This window comes from Balaenoptera borealis, assembly GCF_965194805.1.
Source record: "Balaenoptera borealis genome assembly, chromosome: 21".
NCBI lineage: Eukaryota > Metazoa > Chordata > Mammalia > Artiodactyla > Balaenopteridae > Balaenoptera > Balaenoptera borealis.
The window spans coordinates 25143053-25166133 of record NC_138880.1 but is presented as its reverse complement, the minus strand read 5'-3'; the positions used below and the strand labels follow the sequence as shown (position 1 = coordinate 25166133).

Sequence of the window (23081 nt, the reverse complement as noted above, 5' to 3'; positions counted from 1 at the left end):
CAGGCCAACGGTTAGCCTGTCATATGGTGCTGAATAAGACCACCATGTGCGAGGACTAGCCTGGGTCTGCATAGGTAGAGCTGTGTTTTGGAAGAGAACAGTGGGCATGGGGAATGCTGTGATTGACAAGTCTAGGACAGCAGCCAGGGACATGGTAGCATGTGACCTGCCCCTTTCCTCTGCCTGTCTGCATTCGGTTATGTTCATATGTTCATCTGGTCTACTCAGGGTCATCAGTGACCTCCCCACTGTTACACCCAACGGTCAGTCCTCAGGCCTCATTCTCCTTGACCCACCATCAGCATCAGACCCAGTTCTTTCTGTCTTCCTTGGAAGTTGTCTTCCCTGGGCTTCCAGGACACCGCATTTGCCTACTTGCACCTCTACTCCTTTCTCAGTTCCCTTTGCTGTGAGCATCTCTAAGCTTCAGGGAAGGTGGAATCTCAGAGAAGCAGGTTATTCTTCACGGAGATCCAGGGAGGGGGGCTCCTAGGCACAGCTTGCTGGCCTGGAATTTTTAGGTCTAACCACAAACCTGTGGGACCACCTGTCAAAAAGCAATTATTTCTATGTCAGTATTATTCCAGCCACATTAGAATCTGATTTTAAATCTTCATCTGGTCATTTAGAACCATGTCAGAATGGCATTTCATTCGTAAACCCAGAGGTGAAATTTAGAAGGAAAGACTTTTATGTAACTTAGTTTAAATGTCCATATATTGAAATGAACAGTGGTCATTAAATGAAATGGCACTTCCTCTCTTTTTCAGATGTATTTTTCACATTTTGTATAATACATAATACATATATTTTATATAAAATATATAATTATTTCATAAATATATATAAAATCAGGTTCTAGTGGAAAAGAGAGCGACCAGTGTCCCTAACAGGTCGCCCGGGGTTCCCACTCTTCCCTCCATTCATTCTCCTCACCCCCCCAGCACACAGCACCTCGTCCCTCCAGCAGGCATGGGTGGAACTAACTATAAAACAGGGTGAGGTTTTTATTACTTTCCGTCCGCTTCAAAATGGAGCTACTGACTGCAGCAGCCCGTCCACCTGCTGGTGAGAAAACCTTTCCAGCAAAGCCTCCCCTTCTACAAAGATCAAGAAAATTAGACTCACAGTTCAATCTCCCTGCGTCTTATAGCCTTTTTTTTTTTTTTAAAGATCAACTGCGAACATCATTTTTAAGGCCAACAAGGAAACCCTGCCCTTGTACAACACAACTTGCCCTCCATACATGCGGACGCTGCTGCTCTGGATCAGAATCCCACTCACTCCCCTCGGCCTTGGCACGTGAAACGATTCCAAGGGCTGTGAGGCCTGGGGTCCATCCACCCCTCCGCGCTCCTCAGTGTGGCAGAGCACAGCGCTGAGTGCCACAGCGCGGGGGTGGGGGTGGGGCGGAGAGGGGTGCCCAGACACAGACTGGAGGATTCTGTGAAATTCTGACAAGCATGCTGTGAGGTCAGTTTACTCTCTAAACCAGCTGGGAAGGTAGAGACACAATCTGTTCCGTACAGCAAACATCTGGAAACAGAATGATCTGCCTGCCGGTCCAAAAGACCACCCCCAAGCAGTACTTCTAATTGCTCGTTTTCTCCGCTGTTTTTGCACAAAGCTCCCTGAGGCCAGCTCAGGTGGTTATTACTAAGAGTCCCTGCTTTATGCTTGCTCCAACGCACAGGACAAGAAGAAAGCTTTCTAGTTCATTTCTTGAAGTCAGCATCACCCTGGCACCCACATCTGACAAATATCTTGCCAAGTGCACACACACGACCAATATCACTTACAATGGATGCACACATTCTAAATAAAATACTAGCAAAAGTATATGAAGCAAGAGTGAAAAATGGAACGAATGGATCCCAAGCCAAAGTTTCATATGCACCGTTCCCTTTGCAGTGCACCCCGAATGCCCTCTTTGGCTAAAGTTCTAGGGTGGACGAGGGTGGGGAGATCCTTCCATCCTTGGCCTTGGGAGAGAATGGGCCTGATGAGCAAGGGTGGTCAGGAACTGAGCATCAGGGAAGCCTCCCCAAGCAGAAGGACGGTCATGCTGGTTCACCCTTTACCCACAGCAAAATGGGATGCAGTGCTGCCTTGACCGGGCTGAGCACCATTTTTTTGATCCCCTCCCTACACCTGTCCGAGGGTGGGAGGAAAGAGAAGGCTGAAATGTAAATGAAGATCTAATCCGAATAAAAAGACATATCATCTTTCTGGATGAGAAGACGCAACATTGGGATATGGCCGTTCTTCCCAAATTAATTTCTACATGTACTGGCTTTTACTCAACATCTCAGATGAGGTGACGGGGTAGTGGGTGTTGGTGATGATAATGGACCTTGACAAAAATGAGACAAATTCAAGATTCTCAAGTTCACCCGGAAGACATTTTTGAAAAATAAGAGTATAGACTTTTCCTTTTTAGACTTATGGTATCACAGATTACAATGTATATTTTAAAAGCCACAATGATAGTTATGCAATTTTAGGAGCAATAGGCAGAGATTCGAGATACGCAGAGGAGGAGAAGTGAGGTGAAAATGGAGGCTGCAATGGGAGTGATGCCCACGGACGCCAGGAGCCGCCGGCAGCTGGAAGAGGCGGGCTCAGGCCCCGCAACCCCCATTCCAAGCCTTTCACAACATGGGTCCCCGCCTGTTAGGAACCGGGCTTCCCAGCAGGAGGTGAGCGGCAGGGGAGCGAGTGAAGCATCATCGGCTGCTCCCCACCGCTCGCGTCACCGCCTGGACCATCATCCCACCCCTGCCCCGGTCCGTGGAAAAATTGTCTTCCATGAAACCGGTCCCTGGTGCCAAAAAGGTTGGGGACCGCTGTTTTACAACGTGACCCAGGATCAGGGATCCCCGCAGGAGCAGCTGAAAGGTTACTTCCTGTCTTGCCCCACAGGGACCAGCTTCACCCTAAGGAGACATCAGTTGTGCTTCATTAATAAACTTGAGTTGGCCTAAGACGCTTGAGTCTGAATTCTGGCACGCCTTCCCCCCCACAGAAGACAAAATTGGGGGGATTTCCCTGGTGGTCCAGTAGTTAAGACTCCGTGCTCCCAATGCAGGGGGCCTGTGTTCGATCCCTGGTCAGGGAACTAAATCCCACATGCCGCAACTAAAGATCCTGCATGCTGCAACTAAGAGCCCACATGTTGCAACCAAAGATCCTGCATGCCGCAACTAAGAGCCCACATGCTGCGACAAAAGATCCTGCATGCTGCAAATAAGACCCCGGGCAGCCAAAAAAAAAAAAGGCAAACTTTTGTGGTATAAATTATGTATATTTTGTCACTGGATAAAAGGCCTGGAGACGCCACTCTTGGTCAAGCAGGGGCCAAGTCCCAAATAGAAGGCCCAACTTTGTTCTGACTCTTCACTAGACCAGTATTTCTCAAAGTGTGGTAGACGTACCTCCAGAAAGCCTAGTTTAAAACTCAGAATCCAGAGCCCATGGCCAGGTTTTCTAAGCCAGAATCTTCTTTGGGTGCTGCTCAGGGATGTGCGTTTTGAGAAATCTTCTCGTGTGATTTTTACGCACACTCAAGTTTGAAAACCACCACATTAATGCATCTGTGACATCCCTTCTCAGCTCTAAAGCATGTGACCTAGATTGTATTCTTGGTTCTACTACTGCCTGTTGACTTAGCCTCCAATGTCCTATGTAGAAGATAGAGAAAAATCTTATCTGCTGGTAGGTATGTGTCTAACAGTCTTCGAAATCCTGAGATCAGAAGGGCCAGATAAACATGGCACTGTTATTTATCAACCCTTCACCTGCGAAAGTCTGTATTATTAACAGTAGAAATATTTATCGAACATTCATAAAGCGCTGGGCACTATACCACGAGATGCGTGTGGACTATCTCATCTTATCCTCACGACAGCCCTGTGAGGTGGTACGTAGGAGGGAAGCGGGGCTCGGGAAGGGTAAGTAACTCGCTCGAGGTCTAAGGGCAGGTTTGTGGTAGGGCCACTCATCATCCCCGTCACATCCCCACTGGCTTCCTCACTCTGAGCCTCTGCTCACTGCCTCCCCTTGCTCTGCTCCAAGACTGCACTTCCCTTCAAAGTCCAGATCTAGACCCTCTCTCCAAGGCACCCTAGTATCTCTGTCACCTTTGGACTCCTAAAGCACCTGGAGTATCCATTTGGTATTTATAAGTATTTTGTATACATTTAAAAAATGTATGTTCTTGCTTCCATGCTGTATAGTAAGCTCCTTGAGAGCAGAGACAGTGCCTCGACCATCTTTGTGACCCCACTGCTAAGCACAAGGTCACACCCATCACAGACAGTGGGTGGAAGGCCACCTCAGTGGAGCCACCTGTACAGTCCACTAATGTGCCAGTGAGCAATGACTAATATTCATGATGGTGACTGAGTCTTTTTGTTTTATAAATTTATTTATTTAATTTAATTTATTTTTGGCTGCATTGGGTCTTCGTTGCTGCGCTTGGGCTTTCTCTAGTTGCGGTGAGCGGGGGCTACTCTTCATTGCGGGGGCTTCTCATTGCAGTGGCTTCTCTTGTGGCAGAGCACGGGCTCTAGGTGCATGGGCTTCAGTAGTTGTGGCTCATGGGCTCTGGAGCGCAGGCTCAGTAGCTGTGGCGCACGGGCTTAGTTGCTCTGCGGCATGTGGGATCTTCCCAGACCAGGGCTTGAACCCGTGTCCCCTGCATTGGCAGGTGGATTCTTAACCACTGCGCCACCAGGGAAGTCCCCTAAGAGTCTTTAAGAAAATGATGAATTGACAAAATATTTGTAAGTGATATGACCGATAAGGCATTAATACCCAAAATATATAAACAGCTTATACAACTCAACATCAAAAAAACAAACAATCTGATTGAAAAATGGGCAGAAGACCTGAATAGACATTTTTCCAAAGAGGACATGCAGATGGCCAGCAGACACATGAAAAGATGCTCAACATCGCTAATTATCAGGGAAATGCAAATCAAAACCACAATGAGATATCGCTTCACACCTGTCAGAATGGCTTTTACCGAGAAGACCACAAATAACAAATGCTGGAGAGGGTGTGGAGAAAAGGGAACCCTCTTGCACTGTTGGTGGGAATGTAAATTGATACAGCCACTGTGGAGAACAGTATGGAGGCTCCTCAAAAAACTAAAAATAGAACTACCATAAGACCCAGCAATTCCACTCCTAGGTATATATCTGAAAAAAACAAAAGTGTTAATTTGAAAAGATACATGCACCCCAATGTTCACAGTAGCATTATTTACAATTGCCAAGATATGGAAGCAACCTAAGTGTCCAACAGATGAATGGATAAAGAAGCTGTGATTCCACACAATGGAATACTACTCAGCATAAAAATAAATTTAATTTTGCTATTTGCAACAACATGGGTGGACTTGGAGGGTATTTGCTAAGTGAAATAAGTCAGACAGAGAAAAACAAATACTGTATTATGTCACTTATATGTGGAATCTAAAAAATACAACAAAGTAGTGACTATAACAAAAAAGAAACAGACTCAGAGATATAGAGAACAAATTAATGGTTACCAGTGGGGAGAGGGAAGGGGGGAGGGGAAATATAGGGGCAGGGGATTAAGAGGTACAGACTATAAAATAAGCTACAGGGATATATTGTACAACACAGGGAATATAGCCAATATTTTATAATAACTATAAATGAAATATAATCTTCAAAAATTGTGAATCACTATATTGTACACCTGTAACATATAATATTGTACAGCAACTGTATTTTAATTTAAAAAATAGAGTGAAGGGCTTCCCTGGTGGCACAGTGGTTAAGAATCCACCTGCCAATGCAGGGGACACGGGTTCGAGCCCTGGTCCTGGAAGATCCCACATGCCACGGAGCAACTAAGCCCGTGCGCCACAACTACTGAGCCTGCGCTCTAGAGCCCGCCAGCCTCAACTACTAAGCCAGTGTGCCACAACTACTGAAGCCCACGCACCTACAGTCCGTGCTCCACCACAAGAGAAACCCGCGTACCACAACGAAGAGTAGCCCCTGCTCGCCGCAACTAGAGAAAGCCCACGTGCAGCAACCAAGACCCAACACAGCCAAAAATTTTTAAAAAAAAGAGTGAAAAAAAGAAAATGATGAATTATGTGTAGGGATATCTGGGGAAGGTTTGTAATTGACATTATTGAAATAAAATCTGGGAGGCTTGAGGAAACTCATTTCAGAATTTCTATGTATTTATATGAAAAACTCCCTTCTAATGCATACACAAGCCCATCTGACACTTATCAAAGGTCATTTAGACTAAGACGGTGAGTTCAATGACCACTCAAAGCCAATTCCTTTACCACCCTCCCACACCAAATAGACCTCCCTTCCACCAACAGAGCTAGACCTAGAATCCTACGACCTTAGAGAAGGACCTCAGGGGTCTTGGGCCCAATCTCTCCAAATTCCAGATGAAGAAAAAGAGCTTTGGCTTTTCTTTCTTTATTCTTTGTCGTTAGATGCTACAAATTAGTCACTTTCCATGAAAGCCTTCTCCCATGTCCATTATCACAGCAGCTCCAAGATGAGTGTCTCATGGACAATCTAAAGATATTGGTAGCCTTTGTTCTTAGAAGAATTCCCCTAGGAGGTCAGAGGCAATTTTGGCCAAAGCTTCCTTACCCTTTGCTGTGCCCTGAAGCCTGGGAGTGAAGACTGCCCCTGGGTTTCCACAGGCAGAAGAGAAAAAGTGCAGGGCTGGGCTGTGGAGTGGGACCCCCAAGGAGAAGGAATTCTCCAGTCTTAAGACAAAGGGCCCTGTGGGGTCTGGACTAGGAACAGTGGCTTTCTCAGCCTTCAGGAGCAGGCTTGAGGCTTTCTTAACTCCTCGGTGGGCTCAGGACACAGTCAGCAGATTTGAGTGCAATCCCCTAGGAGTACATAGCTCTCCCCCCACTGCCCTTCCAGCCAGCTGAATCCAGAATAGTGAGGAAGACCAGGAGAGATGGGGTGAGCCCCAACCTGCGCTTTGGAGGGTGCTTCACTGGGTGACGTGATTCCTCTACACTCCTGCTTCAGGCTTCTTACACGCTAGGGCCCTGGCACTGGCTGCCAGCCAGGAATCCACCAGGCTTCAAAGGAAGCAGCAAGTGGAGTGCCAAGTGGACTGACTGAAGTGCATAAAGAACTGAAGCCTGGAGCAATCAGCAACTTCCCTGGATCCCTGAGAGCCCGGCAAGCACAAAGAAGGGATGAAAGTCTGGCTACCCCAGAGGAAACTGAAACATTCGGGAGTGGGTTCTAGAAACCGTAACGTGAGAGTTCACAGAAAAATTATATTCACATTTGAAGTTACTGAAGCTCGTTCTCGGCTGTATTGGGAGAGAGATCACTGCACCCAGAGAAAAATGGCCTGACATGGTCAAAGCGAATGCACTATTATATGTTTTATTCTGCAACAAAATAAATAGAATGACATGCTTTATATTCCTAGAGTGCTTTTGTTTTTGGAAGATTTCAGTACAGAACCCTTAGGCAACATTATCTTATTGCTTGACCATGTTTCCTTTATAAAAAATTTCCCTTAGTACATTCGGAACCTATGTCTTGCTTACAGGAAAGGCTCAAGAATACCTTGGCAAGGATGAAATTAAGTTCGTAAATGGAAAAGTCCCCCAAAGGAAGGGCTACAGCAGAGCTCCCAGGCGCCACTCCACTCTCCCCACTGGGCCATGTGGGCACCGTTCTGGAATCTCGGGGGTGAGGGTGTTTTCCATGCCAGGCCGCTGGGAGCCGGGAAGGGAATCACATGTTAGGTGGCCACTGCCACTCCAAACAGACGTGCTGCTCTGCGGTTACCAAGGCTCTTTTTAAAAATTTTTATTTATTTATTTTTGGCTGCGTTGGGTCCTCGTTGCTGCGCGCGGGCTTTCTCTAGTTGCAGCGAGTGGGGGCTACTCTTCGTTGTGGTGCGTGGGCTTCTCATTGCGGTGGCTTCTCTTGTTGTGGAGCACGGGCTCTAGGCACGCGGGCTTCAGTAGCTGTGGCACGTGGGCTCAGTAGTTGTGGCTCGCGGGCTCTAGAGTGCAGGCTCACTAGTTGTGGCACACGGGCTTAGTTGCTCCGCGGCATGTGGGATCTTCCAGGACCAGGGCTCGAACCCGTGTGCCCTGCATTGGCAGGCGGATGCTTAACCACGGCGCCACCAGGGAAGCCCTCCCAAGGCTCTTTGCATTGTGTTGTGTGTAGGTCTCCAGTTTCTCCTCACCTTTTCAGGCACTGCATAGCCCCCACGTGAGGTTCACTATAAATCAACGGGTTCCTTGGAAGTGATGGTTTCTTTGTGTCTGACTCAGGGACTTCATGTGGCGAGAGGCTAACTTCTTCTCTTCTTGAAACCAGGGCTGGTAGAAAGAAGCCTGGCCTGGAAATCAAGTGCTCAAGGGCCTCTCTGAGCCTGTTTCCTAATCGTTCCCAAAGTTCCTAAAAATGAGGAAACAGCATCAACCATAGAGTCTGCCAGTAATAGAATTCCATGATGTCATAAGAGAATTGAAGTAATTCCCCAATTTTTTTTAAATGGGTCTGTTACAGCTCCTCTCTCGGAACCAATAACTAGAGTATTATGATCCCTGTCTTCCAAAACAACCAAAAGCAACAGTAGGTCCAGAGCCACGGAGGCAATGATATATCTACTTCGAGCTGCCAGACAGTCCAACGCTTCAAGCTCCTCTTGTAACTCTAAGCTGAAGCCTTCAACTAATGTCCGATTCCAGTCACGTGTTTACCGAAAAATGGAATCAGATTTCCCGCACAAAAAAGAGCAAATTCATGGCTATGGAGGTAATAGAACTACGTTCTCTTCCCTTCCTGTTTACTAGTTCTAGTTCCATAAGGCAGTGAAAAAAGGAGCATTCTGATCCTCTTAAGCTCTAGCTTGGAAAAATAAATAAATGTGAAAAAAAATTCCCCCACTCTCTTCACTCCGTATCAAAGCCCCGCAGAATCAGTTTCACCACACCAAGCCCCACTGAAATCAATGGAGTAAGCTCCTGAATTCATCTCCATAGGACTTGACATTGTAAAAATAATTGGATTGCACTGCACTCCAACACTCCTTTCAGGAAATAGAGAAAAATGTGCCTTTGCTGGTAGGTGGAGGTGAAAACTTGTCTAAATGTTGGTAGGTGTCACCCTGCCATCAGTGTTGTCTTGTCAAGAGGAGCTATTATCAAGTCCCAAAGGAGCCTGGCAGTACTCCCCTCAATGAGGTGTTTAAGACTGCCTTCCCTAGTGAAAATGAAAACACTTCTTTTGTTCCCATCTTCAAAATTAACTACATGGTATTACTGCTATCAATGAGGTGTTTGACATCAAAATTGCCTTCCCTGGTGAGAAGAAAAACACTTACTTTGTTTCCTTCCTTAAAATTAACGGAGGTTTTTAAAAACTCATCCTTATTCAACCAACACTTGCATAGAAGGGAAGAGGAGAAGATGGGATTTTTCAGTGTTGCCTTTGGTAGCCCATCAAAGGCTTTCAGCACGTTTTTTCTGTTCAGACCACTTGCTGAACACTTTTCTGCCCCTCGGCTTTATTTTTCCCCCATTATATTTTATAACATTGGTCTCATTGGTGTGACCCTTGGTAGGGAGTTAATAGGTACTTGCCAGAATGAAGGAATGACTCCATCGACCCAGATGTTACTTATGAGAATAATTTCCTTATGCAAAATTTTCACAAGCCTACTCTACTTACTCAATGAGGTTAAAGAAATTGCTTATTACATAATAGAAATTAGTCTCTAACATTAATATCTGCAGAGGGTCTTGGTAGATACAGCTAAAGATGCTTCCTTTCCCCATTTTCCTCAGGAGTTCCAGAGGTGGCTCTGACTTTTATAACCATTTGGCCAGTTTGAGATGAGGGGCAGCTGTGGTCCCTGCCTTTTGCAAGATGCAGCACAATGTAGAAGGCAAAAGAGGCTAAGTCTTAACTTTCACAGGTAAAAAATCCAGGTATTTGTTTTTCTCTTTCTGACTTACTTCACTCTGTATGACAGACTCTAGGTCCATCCACCTCACTACAAATAACTCAATTTCGTTTCTTTTTATGGCTGAGTAATATTCCATTGTATATATGTGCCACATCTTCTTTATCCATTCATCTGTTGATGGACACTTAGGTTGCTTCCATGTCCTGGCTATTGTAAATAGAGCTGCAATGAACATTTTGGTACATGACTCTTTTTGAATTATGGTTTTCTCAGGGTATGTGCCCAGTAGTGGGATTGCTGGGTCATATGGTAGTTCTATTTTTAGTTTCTTAAGGAACCTCCATACTGTTCTCCATAGTGGCTGTATCAATTTACATTCCCACCAACAGTGCAAGAGGGTTCCCTTTTCTCCACACCCTCTCCAGCATTTATTGTTTCTAGAAGAGATATGGGAACATATGTATATGTATAACTGATTCACTTTGTTATAAAGCAGAAACTAACACACTATTGTAAAGCAATTATACTCCAATAAAGATGTTAAAAAAAAAAATCCAGGTAGTGCAGAATAACAACAAGGTTTCAAGGATAGATAAAGAACCAGGCTACCCGATATCCAGATAAGAAATTCTTCACAGGAAAGGAGCACTTGAAGGGGAGGGAACCAAGAAAATTAGGCTGTTGGTATGTTCCCCCAAGAAGGGGCCCCATGTCCTGCCTACTCTTACCCTCAAGGCAGAACAGGGAGAGAAGGGAAGGATGATGAAAACCCCAGTAGGCCTTGAGGGTCCTTGAGCAAGGTGAACCATACTGTTAGGGGAAACACTGACTGAAACCGCCCACCCTGGCCAGGCACCACAGTAACCATTTGCATGAGTAACGTTACGACAGGAGTTCCTGGTAAGGAACACGGAACTAACAAGCCACCACCAACTGGAAGAATTCGGGAAAGGTCGAAAGGAGAAGCCAGTCCCTATGTCCTACCAACCTCCCAGAATCCTTCTTGCTGGAATCCATCTTGGCTGAGCGATGCATGCGCCACCAGAAAGGACCCTGAGTCAGAATGATTGGCCAGAGACAACCTGGAAACTAACCCATCACCATAAAACCGGCGACTGCGAGCCATGTGGCAGAGCAGTTCTCCTGGGTTCCCTTACCCTCCTGCTCTCCACCCCCGCGGCCCTTCCCAATAAAGTCTCCAGCTTTGTCAGCACGTGTGTCTCCTTGGACAATTCATTTCCGAGTGTTAGACAAGAGCCCGCTCTCAAGCCCTGGAAGGGGTCCGCCTTCCTGCAACAATACTCCATTCCCAGCAGAACCCAGGGAAGCTGCAAGATATCCAGAGCAGCCCTCCCTCGCAGCAAGGCGTGCAGGAGTGGACTAGAAGTGACCGCACGACGCGTCCGGGCAGGTGGACCTGAGGTAGCCTCGTAGAGAACCAGCATCCCCCAGCGTGGTCCGACAAGCAATGGAATGTCTCCCATGCCTGAGAGAGGCATGAATCTAGAAAGGAGAGTCCTCTGACCTAAAGAGGCCTTGCCATACGGAAGGGGAGGATGACTTACATGGGCATACGTGGACCAGAAACCGATAGGAAAGATGGATACTTCGAAGGATGCCTGGGAACTTCTCACCTTGACTTCCCACCGCCAGCCCCTGTGCCGCAACACCACGTACTCTCCCTTGAAAGTGTACCCCAAATCCTAAATGGACTGGAATTAAGCTCCTACTACTTGGAGGAATAGGTCCTTAAAATAGAAAACGGATTCATTCAATCATAGAAAAATACTTACATTTTTTTGCACACCTTGAGTTTGTGGACTGAGGTTTGTCTCCAGTGAACTCGGTTCATTTGCAAAGATATTATTGGCGTAAACCAAAAAACCAATTATTACAACCATCATTACCAAGTAAAACCTAAAATCTGTCTCTAAAGTTCATTTATTGAATGTAAGCTATGGACCAGGTACTGACTTATTCTCTTTATAAATGTTATCTCATTTATTCCTTACAATTCATAGGTACCATTATTCCTGTTTTAAAATTAAGAAAACAGGGCCTTCCCTGGCATCCAGTGGTTAAAACTTCGCCTTCCACTGCAAGGGGTGTGGGTTCAATCCCTGGTCGGGGAGCTAAATTCCCACATGCCTCAGGGCCAAAAAACCAAAACATAAAACAGAAGCAGTATTGTAACAAATTCAATAAAGACTTAAAAAAAAAAAAAAAGGTCCACATCAAAAAAATCTTAAAAAACTTGCAGAGGTTAAACAATTTGCCCAAGGCCACAGTGGTGATATATAATGGAGCCAGAATTCAACCCCAGGAATCTCTGACTCCCAAACGGTTGTTCTTAACCACTAAGTTAGGCGATGTTCTGTCCTCTCCTTTGGCTCCCTCAATCCCTCCAGGAATGTAACTTTCTACTTCCTCTCCTGCCCCCAGTTTCAAGGCAATCACACATTCATGCATTGGAGCCCTGGGCACAATGAAACACACGTTTCAATGCTTCCTGTTCTAGTTTTCAAATTGCCCAATAATTAAGTGGATTACTGCTGTCAGATCTTAGTGCCTGGACTGAACAAGGGTTGGTTCAGTTCCTTTTTCTTTTGCAGCCACTACACCTTGTGAGTTAGTCAAAATTTATTCCACTTCACCAAGGAGCAATATGTGACACAGGACAGCGTCCTAGACCACAAGTCAATAGACTGACTATTTTCCTTGGTTTCTCATTCTTGCTTTTCCATTAACCAGTTGTTTGACCTTGGGCAATCACTTAACCACTCTGACCCTCAGTTGCCTCATCTATAAAATAAACACAATCTTAAGGTCCCCTTCCAGGGCTAACTGTCCGTGATTCTGAAGAGCGAGGATCAAGTTTATTATTTTATGGGAACTTGAACTGTGCTTCTTCAAGTACCAACTCTTGTCTGATCTCTACCTGTATCTCACTCCTAGATTTAAATCTAGGGATAAGCATAAGCGAAACTTTCACAAAAGGATGGGAAAGTACAGATAGTAATAACTTCATCTTATTGGTATTTGGAGGAACATGAAGACTAAAAAGATGGAATTGTTTTCAGGAAGGATCTATATAATATTATGTAAGGAAATATAATAATTGTTATAACAAGATTTTATCACTTTGGCTAAGATGTGGAGGAAAGGAAGTCATCTGATAAGAGGGCTTCCCACAGGAGAATTATCTTGTGCCATTTGAAACTCATTACTATCATCCTTTCTTTAAAATCTTTTCTGGCATTTGGTGATCCTACTGTGCATATGGCTGTTACTCCCACTTTTTTGAGTGTAAATTCTTTATTTACTGATTCTGTTATTTCTCTTACGTGATATTGACCCTACTCAGATGTTTTATTATTCTTAGGGGGGACGCATGACTCAGACCTGTACAATCAGAATATTTCATATCCCTGGCTAGACTGTTTATTTGAGAGATAAATACGTGACTCAACAGAACCAATGGATTCCCAACAGAACCTCAGGACAATGACAGAAACTATCAGGAAAGATAAGCTCTCTTTTCAAAGCAGTTGCTGAGATATGCAGTATGTATATGCTATGGGCTGCTGGAAACCATCTTGCCATTATGTAAGAAGAGCTTATCTGAGATTGAGGCTAACGCAGAGAAAGCAAAGTCTAGAGATGAAGAGAAACAGGATCCCTGAATATATTGTTTGAGTACCTGGATCCCCAAAGTCTGCTTCCTGGATTATCAGTAATATAGCCAATAAATTCCCTTTCTCTTTTATTTTTAAGCAGAAGCCATTTTAAATGATAATTTGTTTGTCACTTGCAACTGAAATTAATCAAACTAGAATTTGTGAACCTGTAGAGAAAGCCCATGGTTCCCTACTTCTTCACCTCAGTAGATGCCCAAGGGGCCTTTCTAAAATTGATCCTATTGCTTGCTACAGGAAAAGAAGGTAGAGTGTTATCATATCTTATCTGACTTTCATTTTATATGCTGATTTTTAGAAACTAACCCCCATGAAAGATGTAACTTCACCATCCTATTTAATTCTCACAGCAGCAAACACATTTATTAACATTTATTAACGTTAAGGCTTAATGTAAAAACAAAATGGCACAAACCCTGCAGGTAAGTAGGAACGCTTTAGAATTCTCCACCCGCTCCCCGTTCACCACTAGGGGTTAGATTTTCTCTTAAAGCCAGATTTTTTTGAATGTCCAAATACCTGCCATATCGTCTCTGCCCCAGAATTTTCTTACACGACGTGGGAATCAAGAGCTAACTGTCTAAAGTTGATAGATTAAGAAATTAAAGATTAAATATTTAAACTTACGGCAGGTGACCAACAGAAGAACACTAAACATATAACAAAAATTGGGAGAGGGAAGGGGTAGTGTAAGTGATACGGATTTACCATCTTTCACATTCAGAAGTGAAATAAAATGCTTAACACTGAAAAATCAAGAAATAAAAACATAAGCATAGGGACATCCTTGGTGGTTAAGACTTGACACTTCCAATGTAGGGGGTGTGGTTTCGATCCCTGGTCGGGGAACTAAGATCCCATATACCACGCAGCGCGGCCAAAAATACCCAAAAAAACAAAGTAATATAATTTGGAGTTATGAAAATAGCCACCCAAAGAAACAGAAACAGAAACTGACATTAATGATGATATCTGTAGAGAGGGACCAGGCTGAGAAGAGAGGGAGACTTTCACTTTCATTTCATGCCTTTCAATTCTCTTTAAACATTTCATTGTTGTGTGCATGTATAATTTATAATTTTTTAAAAACTGTCCAGAACTTAAACTCTGTTTATCCAAGCAGCTTGCTCCCCTGTTCTCTAAAATGTCCATTTCAAGCATTCTCTACTCCATCACACAGACTCCATCTCAACTTCCCACCTCCAAACTTACAAACCTTTTTTTTTTCCTTTTAAAATGGAGGAAGTGTCTCTCCGTCTACCTGAGGTTAACCTCTCCTTCTGCGTGTTGGATCCCAGCCCCTCTGACTTCTTCACAAATTTTCCTTTACCCCCCTTTTCTTCAGTATCCTCAAACCTGCCCCCTTTTAACTCCTCCCAATCAGCAGGTACACATGCTTAAGCTACTCCCATCTTAAATTTAAAAGCTGCCTGGACCCCATGACTCTCTCCAGCTTCCTCTCTCTTCTCTCCTTCACAGCCAAATATCTTCTGAAGTTACTCCACTATTTGAGTCTACCTCTATCCCACCACCAAAACTACTTTTGCTAAGCTAGCCAATGGTTCCAGTCTCAAAATCCATTAATACCAGTATTCCTCTTACTTGATCTCTCCACACTCTTTACCTAAAACAATAAAACAGCCAGTTACTTTCCCAGCAAAATGGGTTTACTCGGGAACAGCAAAGAATTGCAATTCAGAACATGCAAACCCAGGGAAACAACAGGCAAGTCCAGAGACTAAAGGAGAAGAGGGCTATTTCATAGACGAGGAGACGGAGTTGGGAGGGGCTATTATAAACAAAGAGTCCATTGGAGGAAACTGGGAGTTTGAAGTGTACTGGTTTTTCATTGGCTGACTGTGACAGCCTCTCATTGGCTAGGCTGTTGCTGGGCGAGGAGAAATTCATCCTCTTGCTGGGTAGTAAAGTAGTGGCCTTCTTCCTGTTGGAGATGCAAAGGTACCTCTCTTCCTGTTGGGTCTACCATTGACCCTGAGTGGTAGGGCATGAGAGCTCTCCCTTCTGGCCTCCCCACTCCAGTTTAAATGAAGTTTCTCTTTATTAATTTTCACAACAGCTTCTGACACAGGGGACTATCCCCTTCTTAAAACATCCTCATCGTCGACTTTCAGGACACACATCTTATCACCACTGTGATTTGACTGATTTGTGACCTCATTCATTGCTTTATGTAAAAATTTTCCCTTCACTATAATGCTCACAAGTCAAGCCATAACCTTGGCCATGACATTGACTAGAGCATTCGCTCTACACAAACCTCTGTACTCCACATGCAGACCTTCCTCCCAAGTGTTTCCTTGATCCTCTGGGGCTTCTAGAATCCGTTTCAGGAGCAGGGCCATCCCCTTCAGGTTGCTCCTTGGGGAAGCCATTTTCCAGAAAGGCCAGCCTGCCAATGGAATTTGTATTGGATTTCTTCAGACACATGTAGCAGCAGTTTTAATAAATTTGTTTCCACTTGGAGGGGAAAACCTAATCTCGTGATATTAAGAGAATTCAGTCACTTGTGGCCTAAACCTCAGTTTTGGGAGTGGCGGTGGATTGTTCTCAGCTGATTAGATCTCTGTTCTCCTCTGATGGGGGCAGTGGTGGGAGGAGAGGCTTAGGTATCATTCTAACATGGTCTCTGTGCTTCTTTCCTTCTGGGCCTTCTTCCCTGTGGGATCCCCCGGGAGCAAACTGTCTCTTCTCCCAGCACATACTGGTCTTTGCATGAGAGCTTGAGGGCTCTCCCCTGTTGATTTGGCTCCACCTGGATCTCACGGGCCTGTTAAGAACTAGCTGATGCCTTCCTCCTTTTGGACCTGAACGGTCCACCCCTTCAGCCTCATGTGGACCATGGTGGCCGGGGGCACTTCAGCATTCCTCTCTTTCTCTCTCCTTATGGAACTTTTTGGATTCCTCTAAGGTCTGTGAGAGACAAGGGGTGTGTGTGTGTGTGTGTGTGTGTGTGTTGGGGGAGGAGGAGGGAGTCGTATAGTTAATTACCAGTCGTATAGTTAATTACTATAAAAGGCCTTCTCTAGGCTCATTTCTTCTCTTATAAAGGCCAATCCACGCTGGGCACTAGTGGGCTGTCTTCTCCCAAAGGTCCAGGCAGAGCCAACACTTCCTCCTCCCCGCTCAGCCCCACCCTCATTGGTTTTCACAAGTTCCCTTCTCACCTTTTCTCTCTGAATTCTCCCTCCCTCCAGTCCGGGAATTTGTCTGCATATGGTGAGAAGGCTTTTTTTTTTTTTTTTTTTTTCCTAGTAGAATATATGCTATCATTCTTAACTTTGTGGTCCGTGGTCTATTCCCCGTATCTTCATATGCAAAGTCAACCTTTTAAGAAAGAAAAGAAAAAAAAAAGACATGCATCTTTTCAGGAAAGCAGCTGGCTTTTGCAAATAACAAATACTCCAGCTTTCAGACCGTAATGCTTTTATTATAACTTTAACAATTAATTTTGAAATCCAGGCTCTATTTGCACTCCCTTCAAGGCAGTGAAGCCTGTGGGTGGAAGGCTACAGGGCAAAAAGAAAAAAAGTGAGAAAATTCTTGGATTAAAATGTACAAATATTATCTAGGTACGTAATCTTAGACTCTTTTACTTGCTATCTCCCCCTTGCCAAAGAATTCATGAAAGGAAAAACCATGAAATTTCTCCAGTTTTTTAAAGTGCCAGGTTTAGGACATGGAAGCAACCTAAGGGTCCATTGACAGATTAATGAATAAAGATGTGGCACATATATGCAATGGAAGATTACTCAGCCATAAAAAGGAATGAAACTGAGTTATTTGTAGTGAGGTGGATGGACCTAGAGTCTGTCATACAGAATGAAGTAAGTCAGAAAGAGAAAAACGAATACCGTATGCTAACACATATATATGGAATCTAAAAAAAATGGTTCTGAAAAACCTAGGGGCAGGACAGGAATAAAGATGCAGATGTAGGGAATGGACTTGAGGACACGGGGAGGGGGAAGGGTAAGCTGGGACAAAGTGAGAGAGTGGCATGGACATATATACACTACCAAATGTAAAATAGCTAGCTAGTGGGAAGCAGCTGCATAGCACAGGGAGATCAGCTCGGTGCTTTGTGACCACCTAGAGGGGTGGGATAGGGAGGGTGGGAGGGAGATGCAAGAGGGAGTGGATATGGGGATATTTGTATACATATAGCTGATTCACTTTGTTATACAGCAGAAACTAACACAACACTGTAAAGCAATTATACTCCAATAAAGATGTTAAAAAATAACTAAATAAAGTGCCAGGTTTCCACATCTTTTCACCCCTCTAAAGTTTCGGGGGAAAAGAGGAAAGAAGAGCAAAACTAGAAGCAAAATCCTAAGCTTAAAAAATTTCTCTGTGTCTCTGTTTTTATGCACTTTCATTGGGCACGACAGGAAAATGGGCTCTACTATTTTCACATAATAGTTGAATTTTGCTTGTTCCAGCATGTATATAAATTACCTGGCTTTTTGTTAATCCCATCTCAGTGACCATTCCTTTTTTTCCTTGCTTGATTATTCTGATTTATTTTAAAATCAGAATCCACAAACATTTAGTGAGAGGAAAATTTCTTTTTATTTCGTAATTTATCATTCTTGTCACTTATATAAGTGACAAGAATGATAAATTTTAAGTATCACTTATTTTAACTTATTATTAAATTTTATTAATCATAAAATACCCAAATACCTAATATTGGAAACATAACAATAAGCAAGCCGGCAGCTCTGTTTTAAGTGTGGACATTCTAAAATGGAAAAAATGCAAAGAAAAATATAGCTCTAAGAGCGGAAGTTTGGGGCCGTGGAGACAAACGCACTTTTCCAAGCCGCCTCCTAGATATCCGTCCAGCTAGGGGTTAGTTTGTTAATTTAAGGAAATACGACGGAGACCGAAGGTACTGGCGCAGCATTTATGTTACTGACCAAAAATCCACCCTAGAGGAAGCAGTACTGCCCGGGTTGAACTGCGGAAACCAAACCCAAGTCTGCGGGGTCAGGAATAGTTTCAAAGACTGGGCTCCTCCACAAGGCAACATCGAACTGGATTAAACGTTATCATTTACCTTTATTATTAGTATAATACTTTTAAGCTAATATACATCTGCACATTCCTAAATGCCCCGAGACCCGGACGGCCTCAGAATGCCTCGCTTGTCTACATTCGATTTTCTGCATAACAAGAAAAAATGGAGGCGAGCTTTGTTTACTTTGGCCCCGCTCGAAACCAGCGTCCTCAGGCAGAGGCGCCCAGACCTCGCGGCCGGATGGCGGCTCGAGTCCGCGGGGACGCGCGCGGCACGCGAGGACTCGGCCTGCCCCGCCCGGCCGCCCCGTAGCCCGCTGTCCTCCGCCGTCCCCCGGAGCAGCGGGCCCGGCGCGGGAGGGAGGCGACCGGAGCGTGTTGCGTCACAAAGCCCACTTGGAACGCTGGGGCCGGCGCCGAAGCCGAGGGCGCCCTGGGCGAACCCACTAGCGACCCGCCCTGGCGGAGCGGCAGGCACACGCCCGCCTCCTCTCGCCCCGCCTGCCATACCCCCGCCGCAGGGGCCGCAGCGTCGCGGCGGCTCGGGCGCCGCAAAGCGTCCTGGGAGAGCCGGCTCGCGCCGGAAGGACGCGCGGGCGCTCGGCGGCAGCGAGGTTATAAAAGGGAAGGAGCCGGCGGCGGGCGGAAGTGGGCGGTTCAGCTGCTCCCGGCGCTGTTGTTTGGTCTTTGCGCTGCTCGAGGGGCGTTCTCTGGTGGGCCGCCGGTGCAGGCCGCAGTGACAGGGCTGCTCGCCCCGCAACCCCCAGCCTCGGCGCAGCGTCCGATCGCGACTTCCGCGACCCGCAGGCCCAACATGGCGCAGGAAGTGTCGGAGTACCTGAGCCAGAACCCGCGGGTGGCCGCCTGGGTGGAGACGCTGCGCTCCGACGGCGAGACCGACAAACACTGGCGCCACCGCCGCGAGTTCCTGCTCCGCAACGCCGGGGACCTGGCCCCCGCCGGCGGCGCGGCCTCCGCTCACCCGGAGGAGGCCGCCGACGCCGAGAGCGGGACCCGCAGTCGGCAGCTGCAGCAGCTCATCTCCTTTTCCATGGCGTGGGCCAACCACGTCTTCCTCGGGTGCCGGTGAGTGAGCCGGCGTCCCTGAGCTGCTCTCGCGGTTTTGTCCAGAGCTTTCGGCGGGAGGGGAAGTGGTGGAAGCGCGGGAATCGGCGGGACAGGCTGCCCTCTAAGGGCGAGAAGGACGTCTCTGCCATGGTTAACAGTCTGGAGGTGCCCCCGTTGGGTGGGGAGCTGGCGGTGGACTTGTCGGCGAGGAGCTCACAACGCTCCTGGGGGAGAGGGGCACTGAATCTAAATTAGGTTTGTAAGAAGGGACCCCGCCTCCCAGACCCCGGGCGTTTGTTTACGGCGTTCCAGGAAACAGAAAGTTCCTGGCGGTTGATTACATTTCTTGATTACAACCAGGAAATGCAGTTCCTGTGGCCTGTTTTCGTACCCCAGAGGTGGCAGCTTAGCAAAAACACTTCCTAAAGTGTCTTTCCCTTCTTTTTTTCAGGTACCCTCAAAAAGTTATGGATAAAATACTTAGTATGGCTGAAGGCATCAAAGTGACAGATGCTCCAATCCATACAACAAGAGACGAACTGGTTGCCAAGGTGAAGAAAAGAGGGATATCGAGTAGCAATGGTTAGCAGATCATAGATGTGAACATACATAGGAGTTTAGAACTTAAATTTGATGTAATTAGGAATTATCGTTATTGCTAAGTTTTTAACAAGTTAGAATTTATATAATGTTATTAATCAAATTGGAATGTTAAACCTAAATTATGTGTCTCTGTGTTTTAGGCTTTGAATTTGATAGTTTCCTTTGACTACTGTGAGATTTTGAAGTGTGAAATATTGTCTATGCTGTTGATTTTTTAATATTAGAAATTATTGAGGGGACTTCCCTGGCGGTCCAGTGGTTAAGACACGGCGCTTCCACTGCAGGGGGCACGGATTCGAGCCTTAGTCCGGGAACTAAGACCCACATGCCCTGTGGGGCGGCCAAAAAACAGAAAAAAAAAATAAATAAATAAAAAAATTTAAAAAATAAAAAGATTGTTGATGTTATTCAATGCTGTTTTAAGAAATTAATGAAGTTATTCCACACTTTTTAAAGAATCTACAAATCCTGAAATGTTTTCACCTTGTGCCTTTATTTTAATATGAGTATCTATCTTGTAAATCTTCAGCTGATATGTATGAGGTAGGCTTAGTCACATACTTGTTTCCATTTTTTTCAGAAGGGGTAGAAGAGCCAACAAAAAAACGAGCCATAGAAGGAAAAAACAGCTCTGCAGTTGAGCAAGATCATGTGAAAATTCCTGCCAAGACAGAACGCGCATCAGCTCAGCAGGAAAGCGGTTCAGCGTGTTCGGGCTCAACTACCAAATCGGAGAGTGGTGGGAACTCCGCTCGGAGCTCTGGCACCCTGAGTCAGAATAGCTCCACGAGTGATGGAGAGCGCTCTGTTTCCAGCCAAAGCAGCAGCAGCGTTTCCTCTCGGGTAACGGCGGTAGGGTGTGGAAAAGCTTCTGAAGCAGAAGCTCCAGATAAACATGGTTCAGCGTCGTTTGTTTCTTCGTTGTTGAAATCCAGTGTGAATAGTCATGTGACCCAGTCCACTGATCCCAGGCAACAAAGTGGATCCCCGAAAAAGAGTGCTTTGGAAGGCTCTTCAGTCTCAGCCTCCCAAAGCATCTCAGAGATTGAGGTGCCCTTGTTGGGCTCCTCAGGAAGCTCAGAAGTAGAGTTGCCACTGTTGTCTTCTAAACCTAGTTCAGAGACAGCTTCAAGCGGGTTAACTTCCAAAGCTAGTTCAGAGGCAAGTGTTTCATCATCAGTGTCTAAAACCAGTTCCTCATCAGGCACATCTTCACTAACCCCCAAGAGCACCACCTCAGCAAACACGATGCTGACTTCCAAAAGCACTTCGCAGGTAGCTGCTTCACTGTTAGCTTCCAAGAACAGCTCCCAGACCAGCGGCTCTCTGGTTTCCAAAAGCACTTCCGTAGCAAGTGTGTCCCAGCTGGCTTCTAAGAGTAGCTCTCAGACAGGCACGTCACAGCTGCCTTCTAAAAGTACTGCGCAGGCGAGCGAGAGTTCTGTCAAATTCTCTTGTTGCAAGTTAACCAATGAAGATGTGAAACAGAAGCAGCCTTTTTTCAATAGACTGTACAAAACGGTGGCGTGGAAGTTGGTGGCCGTTGGTGGCTTTAGTCCCAGCGTGAATCACGGAGAGCTCCTAAACGCAGCTGTCGAGGCTCTGAAAGCAACGCTGGATGTGGTTTTCGTCCCGCTAAAGGAACTGGCAGATCTGCCTCAAAACAAGAGCTCTCAAGAAAGCATTGTTTGTGAACTGAGATGTAAGTCTGTGTATTTGGGCACTGGCTGTGGAAAAAGCAAAGAAAACGCAAAAGCAGTTGCATCAAGAGAAGCCTTGAAGTTATTTCTCAAGAAAAAGGTGGTGGTAAAAATATGTAAAAGGAAATACAGAGGCAGTGAAATCGAAGACTTAGTACTCCTCGATGAAGAGTCAAGGCCTGTAAACTTACCTCCAGCATTAAAACATCCTCAAGAATTACTGTAATATGTCCAAAATGTCACTGTGTACAATATCTGGTATTTGAAGAGAAAAACTGGCTTACTTTTGTATAATATGAAACACAGGCTTTCACAAATTTTGTATTGCTTTTTTCCAGTTTTGCAGAAAATTTACATTCTAGTTCTCTTCACACAGTGGAAGTTGTAAATAATTTGTGAATGACAGTATACATTAAAAGGTTTATGCATTAACAGCATACCAGTATGCTGTTTTATTTGCTGAAGAAAATACTGTCTTCTATTTTTAATGACACATTAGGTACGATGTGTAGTTCTGTAGTCTTAAAATTTTTGTACTACTTTGAATTTGGTGAAAATGTATTAAGTTGTCTACCATGCTTTTTTTTTTCTAGCTGAATAAACCTTCACATCAAAGAAAAGGGGACCATAGTATTTGTCTGAAAGTCTGTGAAGCTTAAGGTTTTAAGAATGATGCCGATAATGTTGAACATGTCTGTTAAAGAATAAAAGAGAAAATAGTTGCCTCAGACTATTTTTATGAGAAGCTGTAAGCATTTTTTAGATATAAAGCAGTGTTAAATACTTAAGGTTATTTTATTTTGAAGTTGTTTGAAATTCACCATGATTTTGACCTCTGCAGATTCTTTAAGTGGGTTAATTTATGTTTTGAGGTAAAGTACAATTTACACTTTTTCTTAAAGACGTAAATGTGGGTTTCTATATTAAGCATATTTTGTGACTACTACTATTAACAGATTGATTTGTTTAGATATTAAATGCTTTAAGCTATTTTACCTTT

At 45.0% G+C, this 23081-nt stretch overlaps 2 protein-coding genes across 5 annotated transcripts in view; one reads left to right on the top strand and one right to left on the bottom strand.

Annotated features, from left to right (window-relative positions):
* LOC309619501 (uncharacterized protein) overlaps positions 1 to 22281 on the bottom strand; it is a gene marked incomplete at its 5' end in the record, with an annotated part of 27233 nt that extends 4952 nt beyond the window's left edge. Inside the window, 5 exons of the mRNA XM_082374692.1 lie at positions 15946 to 16077; positions 16853 to 17012; positions 18895 to 19899; positions 21335 to 21763; positions 22273 to 22281. Of these exons, the coding sequence (XP_082230818.1) occupies positions 15946 to 16077; positions 16853 to 17012; positions 18895 to 19899; positions 21335 to 21763; positions 22273 to 22281 (1735 nt within the window). The remainder of the gene's footprint in view (positions 1 to 15945; positions 16078 to 16852; positions 17013 to 18894; positions 19900 to 21334; positions 21764 to 22272) is intronic.
* Positions 19335 to 23081, top strand: CDKN2AIP (CDKN2A interacting protein). Of its 4 annotated transcripts, none has more exons than XM_082375274.1 (3): positions 19335 to 19796; positions 20230 to 20329; positions 20965 to 21097. In XM_082375274.1, exons 1-3 carry the CDS (start codon positions 19525 to 19527, stop codon positions 20968 to 20970), a joined length of 378 nt encoding a protein of 125 aa, XP_082231400.1. In that variant the 5' UTR covers positions 19335 to 19524; the 3' UTR covers positions 20971 to 21097. The 4 variants fall into 4 exon arrangements, with proteins under 4 accessions (XP_082231400.1, XP_082231399.1, XP_082231398.1 ...); XM_082375273.1 differs by having other exon boundaries at positions 19340 to 19796; positions 20962 to 21100; XM_082375272.1 differs by having other exon boundaries at positions 19347 to 19796; positions 20230 to 20360; positions 20965 to 23081.